The sequence below is a fragment of the Chelonoidis abingdonii genome, chromosome 11, assembly GCF_003597395.2.
Source record: "Chelonoidis abingdonii isolate Lonesome George chromosome 11, CheloAbing_2.0, whole genome shotgun sequence".
Classification (NCBI taxonomy): Eukaryota; Metazoa; Chordata; order Testudines; family Testudinidae; genus Chelonoidis; species Chelonoidis abingdonii.
In genome coordinates, this window is record NC_133779.1 from 16,700,097 (window position 1) to 16,711,815 (window position 11,719).

Below are 11,719 nucleotides of genomic sequence, written 5' to 3' on the forward strand. Positions count from 1 at the left end.
AGCCGCGGCTCCGGTGCCGGAGCCGCGAGACCCGCGCGGGGCGGCGAAATGTCCCGGCGCCTAGGGCACCAGAAACCCTAGCGCCGGTCCTGGGTCCCCGTATACCCAGCCCCCGTGCCCCACCCCAGAGCCAGCCACATCCCAGCACTGGGTGAGGAGTCCCCATATACCCAGCCCCTGCACCCCACCCCAGAGCCAGCCACATCCCCGTGCCAGGCAAGTGGGACCCCATATACACAAACCCCTGTGCCCCCCCCCAAGTCAGGTGCATCCAAGTGCCGGGCGAGGGGTCCCCGTATGCCCAGCCCCCGTGCCCCCACCCCGAGTCAGCTGCCTCCCAGAGCCAGGCGAAGGGTCCCCATATACCCAGGCCCCAACCCCAGACTCAGCCACATCCCAGCACCAGGCGAGGGGTCCCCGTATACCCAGCCCCTGCTCCCCCACTCCAGAGCCAGCCTCATCCCAGCACCAGGCGAGGGGTCCCTATATACCTGCCCCCCCTGAGCCAGCCACACCCCAGCACCGAGTGAGGGGTCCTCATATAACTGGGCCACACCCCAGAGCCAGCCGCACCCCAGCACCAGGTGAGGGGTCCCTGTATACCCGGCCCCTGTGCCCCCACCCCAGAGCCAGCACAGCACTGGGTGAGGGGTCCCCATATACCCCCCCCAGAGCCAGCCGCACCCCAGCCCCAGCCGAGGGGTCCCTGTATACCCGGCCCCCACTCCAGAGCCAGCCGCACTACAGCACTGGGCGAGGGGTCCCCATATACCCCCACCCAAGCCAGCTGCACCCCAGCGCCAGGCAAGGGGTCCCCGTACACTCAGCTCCCCCCCAGAGCCAGCCACATCCCAGCACTGCGTGAGGAGGCCCCATATACCTGGGCCCCACCCCAGAGCCAGCCGCATCCCAGCGCTGGGCGAGGGGTCCTTGTATACCCATCCCCTGCCCCCTCCCCGAGCCAGCTGCAGCCCAGAGCCAGGCGAGGGGTCCTCGTATACCCATCCCCTGCCCCCCCACAGAGCCAGCTGCAGCCCAGCACCAGGCGAGGGGTCCTCGTATACCCAGCCCCCCCGCCCCACCCCAGAGCCAGCTGCATCTCAGCACTGGGCGAGGGGTCCCCATATACCTGCACCCCTCCCCAAGCGAGCCACAGCCCAGAGCTGGGCGAGGGGTTCCCACGTAGCTTTCGCTCTGTTCCTGGGCAGGGCTGGCAGGGCTGGATGCCAAGTCGAGCGGGCACATGGGCACCCGCGCCATGGTGTATTACATGTCCACCACGGTGCTGGCCGCCGTGCTGGGCGTGATCCTGGTCCAGTCCATCCACCCGGGCGACCCCAAGCTGAAGATGGCAACGGGCGCGGCGGAGAGGGGCGAGGAGGTTTCCAGCCTGGACGCCTTCCTGGATCTGGTCCGGAACCTCTTCCCCGAGAACCTGGTGCAGGCCTGTTTCCAGCAGGTAGGGGGCGCTGGGCTGCAGGGAGTGGGGCTGGGGGGCTCAACGGGGGGCGCTTTCCCCAGGCAGTCAGTGACCCCAGGGCGGCACTAGGGGGCACTGGGCTGTAGAGTGTGGGGCCAGGGGGCTCGGCGGGGGGCACTCTCCCCAGGCAGTCAGTGCCCCAGGGTGGCAATAGGGGGCACTGGACTTAAGGGTGTGGGGCCAGGGGGCTCTGCAAGGGGTGCTCTCCCCAGCAGATAGCGCCCCAGGGTGGCAATAGGGGGTGCTGGGCTGCAGGGTGTGGGGCCTGGGGCTCGGCAGGGGGCCCTTGCCCCAGGCAGTCAGTGCCCCAGGGTGGCACTAGGGGGCGCTGGACTGCAGGATCTGGGGCCACGGGGCTTGGCGGGGGGCCCTTGCCCCAGGCAGTCAGTGCCCCAGGGTGGCACTAGGGGTGCTGGGCTGCAAGGTGTGGGACCAGGAGGCTCGGGGGGGGCGCTCTCCCCAGGCAGTCTGTGCCCGGGCGGTACAGGGGCGCATGGCTGCGGGTGTGGGGCCAGGAGGCTTGGGGGGCGCTTTCCAGGGAGTCAGTTTGCCCCATGGTGGCACTAGGGGGCGCTGGACTGCAGGATCTGGGGCAGGGGCTCGGGCAGGGGCACTTCTCCAGGCCATTCTGCCCGTCCCCCCCCCAGGGTGGTATAGGGACGCTGGGCTGGGTGTGGCGGGGCTCGTGGGGGCGCTTCCCCAGGCAGTCCGGCTGGCCTTTTGGTCCCTGCCAGGTCCAGACGGTGTCCCAGAGGTGCGGTTCCCGCCCCGTGGTGCGGGCTCAGGAGAAGTACTGGTCCTCCCGGGAACCTGTCCTGTCTCACGCCACCGTCACGGAGATCAAGCCTGGGGCCAGCACCTCCCCAGAACGGTTGGAGTTCGGCGGGATGAACGTGCTGGGGTTAAGTTCCCCGGCGGGGCCTGCCTGGGGAGTTGCAGATTGCGGACACTGGCTGGGGAAGGCTCGCGTGCGCTGGGGCACTGCTGGGGGAAGCTCGCAGCGTTGGGACAGTGTGGGGGAAGCTCGCAGGTGGGGCATGCTTGGGAGTCGCGCGTTGGCGACGTGCTGCGCAGAAGCTACGCATTGGGCATGCTGCGCGTAGCTCACGCCCCCGCGGCTGACCACAACCCCGTCCACCCAGGGCCTGACGGGTTTTTCTCGCCTTCGGGTGGTCATGGGGCAGCTGGGGGAGGCGAAGCCCATTGGCGATTCTTCACTCCTCAACGAGTCATTCATGCAGGTGGTCGCCATGATCATGCTGGTCTGGAGGAGCGGGGAGGCGGGGGACCAGGCTATGATGGGGCATGGGGAGTTTGGGAGGCGGCGGCATGATGGGGCGGGTTAGGCCTTGGGTGGGTTGATAAGGAAGGGTGGGGGGTCAACCTAATCCACACCCCAACTCTGTTAGCTGCCGGGGAGGTCTCCCAGTACCTCTCACTGTCCTCCCCCTATCTCTTCCCGAGGGCCTTCCCCTCGCCGCTTTCCCCACTTCATGAGCTAAGCCCATTCATCCACGATGAGTCCCCCAACATGGCCAACAGCCCCCCCAGCCCGCTCCCTCCCATTATCCGCCCCCCATCTCTTCCATCCCTCTCCTTTCAGCCCTGGTCCCTTGCCATGGAGTGTGGGGGCGTCCGGGCCCTGCACCCCCCATTTTCTGGGGGTGCCCCCCAAATGCCCGGGACTCTTAGGGGTTGGTACAAGACAGTTTATTAGCACCAAAACAGAGCTTGTGGTCCAGAGACCAGGGACCCTCAGTTAGGTCCTCTTGGGGGAGCGACCCCAGTTCTGCCTCTCTGTTTCCCAGCCGCTCAAATTGCCCCCCCCACCCCTCTTGGCCTGTGTCTCTCTCCGGTCCAGGAGGCCACCGGATCCTTTGTTATCCAGCCCCTTCTGTGCACCTTGCAGGGGGCGGGGGGGCAGGGCATTAGTGCCAGAGACGGGCGTCGCATCCTGTGCCCTCTGGGCTTGCACCAATCACACCTTATCCCCCTCCAGTTCCTTAAGACTGCACAGGGGGAAATGAGGCACCACCCAGTTAATTCAGGAAAACATTAGGAACATTTCCATGTCGTCCACTGGCCCTCAGCCCCACCTCATAGTCCTCCCTCCTCACTGTCCTTCACCTCTCCCTGCCCACCCCTGTGTCCCCCACGCACCCCCTGTCCCATTAGCCTCGCCTCCCCTCACTGTGTCCAGTCTGGCCCACCCCTCAGGTCTGCCCCTGGCTCGCCCCCAATTGTGTCCCCCATGGGCCCCTTCTCGTTTCTCTGCCTACTCTCACTGGTCCCCCCTGGCCCCACCCCTTCAGGGTTCTGCCCCGCTCACCCTCATTGTGTCCCCGCCACCCTCGAGGTCTTCCCCCGGCTCCGCCCTCATTGTGTCCCTCTTGGCCCACCCTAGGGTCTGCCCCGGTCGCCCTCAGTGAGTCCCCTTGGCCCTGCCCTTCAGTTTCTCCCCAGCTCGTACAGTCTGTCCCTTCCCTCCTGGTTCCCCAGCCCTGCCCAGGGTCTGCCCCTTGGCCTTCGCCCACAGTATGTGCCCTTGACTCCGGCCTCCGATCTCCCCCTGGCCCCACCCCGCAGGGTTCTCCCCTGGCCCCCCCTTCAGGTTTCCCTTGGCCCCACTCCGGTCTTCCCCCTACTCCCCCTTCAGGGTTTCTCCTGGCCCGCTTCAGGGTTCCCCTGCCTCCACAGTGTTGTTGCCCTGGGCTCCAGCCCTCCGGTTTCTCCCCAGCCTGCCCCCCAGGGTCTCCCCATGGCGCCCTTCGGTCTCCCAGCCCATCAGGGGTCTTCCCCCGTGGCCACCTAGGTCTCCCCAAGCCCCACTAGGGTCTCCCGTGGCCGGCCCTCAGCGTTCCCTGGCCCCGCCCTCAGGTTCCCTGGCCCCGCTCAGGGTCTCCCCCTGGCCCCGCCCGTCAGGCCTCCCCCAGCCCCACTCAGGGTCTCCCTGTGGCCCCGCCCCTCAGGGTCTCCCCCTGCCCCACTCAGGGTCTCCCCGTGGCCCCGCCCCTCAGGGTCTCCCCCTGCCCCACTCAGGGTCTCCCCCTGGCCCCGCCCGTCAGGTCTCCCCCAGCCCCACTCAGGGTCTCCCCGGCCTCCCCCAGGTACTCGCCCTTCGGCATCGCCTCCCTGATCTGCGGGAAGCTGGCCGGGCTGCAGGACCTGGAGCTGGTCGCCCGCCAGCTGGGCCTGTACATGGTGACGGTGGCCCTGGGGCTGCTGCTGCACGGGGCCCTCGTCCTGCCCCTCATCTTCTTCGGGGTCACTCGCCAGAACCCCTTCGCCTTCTACGCCGGCATCTTCCAGGCCTGGCTCACTGCCCTGGGCACCGCCTCCAGGTGGGGGGCACCGAGCGGGGGACACTGGGGGCTCTGGGGCGGGTTGGGGGGCTGAAGGGGATCCGGGGGATCAGAGGGATCTGGGGTATGGGACTGTTGGGGACTATTGGGCTCTGTGTGTGTCTCGCCCCCTGCATAGGGGAAAGGGGGTTTTGGGGGCTATTGGGAGTGTCGGGGGGCTCCATGCTCCATGTGTGTCTCCACCCAGTGTGGGGCCGGGGGATGTCAGGGGGTCTCAGGAGGTGTTGGGGGTTATTGGGGGAAGTCAGGGTGTCGGGGGCTCCGTGCTCCGTGCGTGTTTCACCCCAGCGTGGGCCAGGAGGTGTTGGGGGGCTATCGGGGGAGTCGGGGGGCTCTGTGCTCTGTGTGTGTCCACCCAGTGTGGGGCCAGGGGATGTCGGGGAGTTCTATGGGGAGTGTTGGGGTCGTATCAGGGGTGTCGGGGGGCTCTGTGCTCTGTGTGTCTCCCCCCAGTGTCAGGGGGTTCTATGGGGAGTGCTGGGGGTGTCTGGAGGGCTATCGGGGTCTCCGTGTGTCTGCCCCTAGCACAGGGTCAGGGGGTGTCTGGGGGGCTATCGGGGTCTCCGTGTGTCTCCCCCCAGCGCGGGGTCGAGGGGTGTCTGGGGAGCTATCAGGGGCTCCGTGTGTCTCCCCCCAGCGTGGGGCTGGGGAGTGTCTGGAGGGCTATGGGGGGCTCCGTGTGTCTCCCACAGGGGGTTTTGGGGGGCTATGGGGGCCATTAGGGGCTCCGTGTGTCTCCCGCAGGGGGTTTTGGGGGGCTATGGGGCTATCAGGGGCTTCCTGTGTCTCCCCCCAGCGTGGCGCCGGGGGGTGTCTGGGGGGCTATGGGGGGCTCTGTGTGTCTCCCGCAGGGGGGTTGGGGGGGCTATGGGGCTATCAGGGGCTCCGTGTGTCTCCTGCAGGGGGTTTGGAGGGGGCTATGGGGCTATCAGGGCCTCCGTGTGTCTCCCTCCAGCGCGGGACGGGGGGTGCTGGGGGGGCTATGGGGGGCTCTGTGGTGTCTCCGCATGTGGGGGGTTGGGGGGCTAGGGGCTGTCGGGGGCTCCGTGGTGTCTCCTGCAGGGGTTTGGGGGGGCTATGGGTATTGGGGGCTCCCTGTGTCTCCCCCACGCAGGGGCTGGGGGTGTCTGGGGCTATGCGGGGCTCCGTGTGTCTGACCGCAGGGGGGGTTGGGGGGGCTATGGGATAATAGGGGGCTCCGTGTGGGTCTCCCCCAGTGCGGGGACGCTGCCCGTAACGTTCAGGTGCCTGGAGGAGAACCTGGGGGTCGATCGACGCGTCACCCGCCTGGTGATGCCCATCGGTGCCACCATCAACATGGACGGGACGGCGCTGTACGAAGCCCGTGGCCGCCATCTTCATCGCCAGATGAACGACATCGCTGGACGGGGGCAGATCGCCACTGTCAGTGAGCCCCCCGGACCCCAGCTTCCAGCCCACCTGCCCCCCCCAGCTTCCCAGGCCACCCGGACCCCCTGGACCCCCAGCTTCCTGGACCCCAGACCCCCGGACTCCCAGCTTCCCAGGCCCCCCAGAGAACCCCCGACCCCCAAAGCTTCCTGGACCCCCAGAACCCCCAGCTTCCCAGGCCCCCCCGCCCCCAGCTTTCCCAGGCCTCCCGGACCCCCAGACCCTCAAGCTTCCTGGCCCCCCCCAGCCCCGGACTCCCGCTCCGGCCCCCCAGCTCCCCCACCCCCAGCTCCCAGCCCGTACCCCACTCCCCCAGCTTCCCAGCCCCCCAAGACCCTCAGCTTCCGGCCCCCAGCCCAGAACTCCCGGCTTCCCCTGGCCCCCAGACTCCCAGCTCTCCCGGCACCTGCCCAGCTCCTCCAACTTCCCAGGCCCCCCCGGACCGGTGGACCCCAGCTTCCCGGCCCCCCAAGCTCCCCAGCCCCAACACTGGCCCCGGACCCCCAAGTTCCCCTTACTTCCCAGCCCCCCAGCCCGACTCCGCTTCCCTGCCCCCCAGCTCCCAGCTTCCCAGGCTCCCGGCCCCCCCAGCCCTGGAACTACCCAGCCCCCCAGATCCCTAGCTTCCCGGCCCCCAGCCCCGGAACCTCCAAGCTCCCCGGACCCTCAGCTCTTCCAGCCACCCAAACCCTGGACCCCCAGCCCCAACTCTCAGGCTCCCCGGCCCCCAGCTCCCCCAGCTCCCCCAGCTTCCTGGCCCCCCAGGCCGCCCAGCTCCCCAGCTTCTCTGCCCACCCCCCAGCCCCCAAACTCCCAGGCCCGCCTGGGACCCCCGCCTCCACAGCTTCCAGGCTCCCCCAGCCCCGAGTGCCCACCACACTACCAGGCCCCTTGGACCCCCAGGCTCCTCCAGCTTCCCGGGCCTCTGCTGCCCCTACCCCTCCCATGTCACCTCGACATCCATTAGCTTCCAAGTTGGCCGGAAGCTGCAATCATATGGGAGCGTGTCGTCAGCGGACGGATGCCTGTCAGGGTGCCCCATCTGCATTGCCAGACCCTAATCTCCCAAAATCTGGACTTAGAGTTCAACATCTGAGTGTTTATAGTGAAACCTCCCATAGACCCAAGTTATACCCAGCTTGAGCTTTTATCTCGCTGCACCAACTAGGACTATTTAGGGTTCCTAGTTACCCGATCACCCCAACCTTTCCCTGGGGGACCCCCAAGACCCAGAACCCCTGGGTCTCCCTATCTCAACGGGAAAACAAGCTCTTCCCCCTTGTCTCCTCGTTATCTGCTCCCCCGCTTCCCCTCCCTTTTCCTGGGTGAGCCTGGGCGATGCAGTACTTAACTCCTTGAAGGCAAAACAAAGAGGGAAATCACCCTCCCCCTGAGGCGATGCTTCAAATCTAGTAAAGCTAATATAAAGAGATTTCCACACCCCCCTTCCTGTAGCCTCACCGAGAAACCCAAAAACCTCAGCCAGGTTTTAAAAAAGAACTTTATATAAAAAGAAAGAAAATACAACAATATTACTGCATTAAGAGATCAATACAGGCTCTTGCTTATAAGAAAATATGAATAAACAGTCTGATTTAAAAGATAGCCCCAAATTAAACCAGTCCAGCACATCAACACACCTGTAAATACAACAAAGCATATAACAGCCTATTTGCCCTTTGCCTTTGTACTCACACTTTGTAGGAAAAATATTAGAAAGAAATAGGAGTTATCAGAAAAAGATGTTTCCACTCCATAGCTGGAAGAAAAACAAAAGACCCAGAGTTACACAATTTCCCGCCCCTGACTTTTAAAAAATCCAGTTCTCTGATTGGTCCTCTGGTCAGGTGTTTGGTTCCTTTGTTCACTCTTTACAGGCAAAAGAAAATTAACCCTTACCTTACTATCTCTTTATGATCAGCAAACACCCTCCGTGGCCCACCTGGCATTGGACGCCCCTGCCCCCCTCCCTGGCTCCCACAAGCCCTGACAGCCCACCCCTGTGCCAGCGTCTCCGGCCGCCGGCATCCCCAGCGCCGGTCCCTTGAGATCACCATGCTCGCTCATCCTTGACGGCCGTAGGGGCTGGCCCAAGCGCATGGACATCAGGCCATCTGCTCATGCGCTGTGGACTGGCTGCCTCGTGTGTGCAGTGCAAACCCAATCTGCTCAAGCTGTCTTTGCTAAGCGATCACGATAAGGCCTTTGTGCGAGAAGGAGAAGCGGTGGATGTGGTTATACCCTAGACCTTTAGTAAGGCATTTGATACGGTCTCACATTATATTTCTTTTTTAATTTTGTATTTTTTATATTTTTATTTTATTTTTATTTTTCTTTTGTTTTTTTTCTTTTTTTTTTTTTTTTTCTTATTTTTTTGTTATATTTTTTCTTTGGTTTTTTTTTTTTTTTTTTTTTTGTTTATTTTTTTTTTCTTTTTTATAGTTTTTTTTTTGTTGTTTTTTTTTTTTTTTATTTTTATTTTTTTTTTTATTTTTTTTTTTTTTTTTTCTTTTTTTTTCTTTTATTGTTTTTTTTTTATTTCTTTTTTTTTTTTATTTTATTTTTGTTTTTTATTTTATTTTTGTTTATTTTATTTTGTTTTTTTTTTTTTATTCCTTGTGGTTTTTTTATTTTTTTTTTTTTTTTTTTTTTTCTTTTCTTTTTTTTTTTTTTTTTTTTTTTTTTTATATTTTTTTTTTTTATTTTCTTTTTTTTTTGTTTCTTTTATTTTTCTATTATTTATTTTTATTATATTTATTATAATTGTTAGATAATTTTTTTTTTTTTTTTCTTGTTTATTTTTTTTGTTTTATTTTTTTTTTTATAGTTTTTTTTTTTCTTTATTTTTTTTTTTTTTTTTTTATAGATTCCTTATTTTATTTTTATTTTATTTTTAATTTTTTATTTTATTTTTTAATTTTTTTTTAATATTTTTTTTTTTTATATTCTTTTTATTTTCTTTTATCGTTTTGTTTTTTTATTATTTTATTTCTTTTCTTATTAGTTTTTTTTTCAGTATTTTTTAATTTTTTTTATTTTTGTTATTTGTTCTTTTTGATTTTTTTTTGTTTCTTTTCTTTTTTTTTTTTTTTTTTAACCTTTTTTTTATTTTATCGATAAACTAAGCAAATGCATTTAGATGGGGCTAACTAATAAGGTGGTGCATAATGGCTGATAACCGTACTCAAGAAGAGTGGTTATTAACGGCTCCCAATCCGCCCTGGAAAGGTAGAACAAGTGGGGTTCCCGCAGGGGTCTGTTCTGGGACCGGGCTCTGTTCAATATCTCATCAACAGCTAGATGTTTGCACAGAAAGTAGCCTTATTAAAATGTTTGCAGACGATCCCAACTGGTGAAGGGTTGCAACGCTTTGGAGGACAGGGTCAAAAATTCCAAAATGATCTGGACAAATTGGAGAAACGGTCTGAGGTATAACAGGTGAAGTTCAATGCAGACAAATGCAAAGTGGCTCCCATTTAGAAGGAACAATTAGTTTCATCACACATACAGAATTGGGAGAAGGACCTGGTCTAGGAAAGGAAGCTATGGCAGAAAGAGATCTACGGGGTCATAAGTGGACCAACAAAGCTAAAATATGAGTTCAACAGTGGATGCTGTTGCAAAAAAAGCAGAACGTGATTCTGGGATGCCATTAAACAGTGTGTATGTTAAACAAGACATCGAGATAGTCATTCTTCCTATCTACTCTGCGCTGGTTAGGCCTCAACTGGAGTATTGTGTCCAGTTCTGGGCACCGCATTTCAAGAAAGATGTGGAGAATTGGAGAGGTCCAGGAAGGAGCAACAAGAATGAATGAAAGGTCTTGAGAACATGAGCCTATGAGGAAAGGCTGAAAGAATTGGGTTTGTTTAGTTTGGGAAAAAGGAAAGAACTGAGAGGGGAACATGAATAGCAGTTTTTCAGGTATCTAAAAGGTGTCATCAGGAGGAGGGAGAAAAACTGTTCACCTTCGCCCTAAGGATAGACAAGAAGCAATGGGCTTAAACTGCAGCAAGGAGATTTAGGTTGGACATTAGGAAAAAGTTCTAACTGTCAGGGTGGTTAACACTGGACATAAAATTGCCTAGAGGAGGTTGTGGAATCTCCATCTCTTGGAAGATATTTAAGAGTAGGTTAGATAAATGTCTATCCGAGGGATGGTCTAGACAGTCCTTGGGATGGTCCTGTCAATAAGGGCATGGGGAACTGGAACCTCCGATGATCCTCTCAAGGTCGGCTTCCAGTCCTAGAGTCTATGAAGAGGGGCAAGGGTGGAGATGGGTGGGGCTGGGCAGGAGGAATGGGGAGGGGGATTAGGGGCGGAGAAATGGGGAGGGTTGGGGGTGCAGGGTGGGGAGAGGAGGAGTTAGGGGGAGAGGAGGGGGCGAAGGGATGGGGAGGGGTCAGGGAGGGGAAGGGAGGGAGTTAGGGGGCAGGAGGGATGGGGAGGGGTTGGGGGCAGGGAGAGGAGGGAGTTAGGGGGCAGGAGGGATGGGAAGGGATTAGGGGGCAAGAGGGATGGGAAGGGGTTGAGGGCAGGGAGAGGAGGGAGTTAGGGAGCAGGAGAGATGGGAGGGGGTTGGGGCAGGGAGGGGGTCCCCCCATGTCAGTGACCCCCAGCCTGCCCCCCAGGGACCGCCTGCGCACCTCCATCAACGTGGTGGGGGACTCATTCGGGGCCGGCATCGTTTACCACCTGTCGCAGGCTGAGCTGGCATCCGTGGACGCCCGGGCCGAGGGGCGTCCGCCTGAGCCCCCCAGCCCCAAGCTCCCACCGCTGCCCAACCACCAGGGCCCCCCCGAGTGTACCGGGCTGGGGTACATGGCCCTGCCCGCCGCCGACAGCAAGGAGGAGGAGCAGGTGAGGCTGCCCTGCTGCGAGCTTCCCCAGGACAGTGCCCCCAACACTGCGAGCTTCCCCACAACGGTGCCCCCAGCGTGGCGAGCTTCCTCATGACAGTGCCCCTGGCACTGCGAGCTTCCCCAGTGACAGTGCCCCTGGAGCTGCAAACTTCCCCGCGACAGTGCCTCCGGTGCTGCGAGCTTCCCCATGACATTACCCCCGGCGCAGCGAGCTTCCCAGTGACAGTGCCCCCGGTAATTTGGTTCCTGTCCCGAGCAGGCGGAGCCGGGGGCCGAGGACAAGGGGCCTGAGGGGTCACCGGGCAGTGACCGGGAGGAGAAGGAAGAGGAGGAATAACCAGGCGCCGCACGGAGCAGCTGCCACCAGTGGGGGTGGGGTTGGGGGTGTGGGAAGGGGGATTAATTCTCTGTATTCAGTTCTGCCCCAAATCACTGGGTGGGGGACCCCCTTGTCGCCCCACCAGTGCTCTCTACCCAGCCCCCAACGAGGGGCCCGTCCCAGCGCCAGGCGAGGATCCCCGTGTACCCAGCCCCCCCCACGCCCCGAGGGCCCCATCCCACTGCTGGGTGAGGGGTCCCCATGTACCCAGCCCTCCCCCCGAGG

At 59.6% G+C, this 11,719-nt stretch overlaps 1 protein-coding gene across 1 annotated transcript in view; it reads left to right on the forward strand.

The window, feature by feature from the left end:
- The window catches only part of LOC116840052 (excitatory amino acid transporter 2-like), a 14,851-nt gene extending 3,399 nt beyond the window's left edge, over positions 1-11,452 (forward strand). Inside the window, exons 3-11 of the mRNA XM_075070537.1 lie at positions 1,209-1,459; positions 2,215-2,394; positions 2,623-2,742; positions 3,793-3,905; positions 4,588-4,821; positions 6,060-6,246; positions 9,549-9,604; positions 10,885-11,113; positions 11,372-11,452. Coding sequence (XP_074926638.1) covers positions 1,209-1,459; positions 2,215-2,394; positions 2,623-2,742; positions 3,793-3,905; positions 4,588-4,821; positions 6,060-6,246; positions 9,549-9,604; positions 10,885-11,113; positions 11,372-11,452 — 1,451 coding nt within the window. The remainder of the gene's footprint in view (positions 1-1,208; positions 1,460-2,214; positions 2,395-2,622; positions 2,743-3,792; positions 3,906-4,587; positions 4,822-6,059; positions 6,247-9,548; positions 9,605-10,884; positions 11,114-11,371) is intronic.
- Positions 11,453-11,719: the final 267 nt, after the last annotated feature.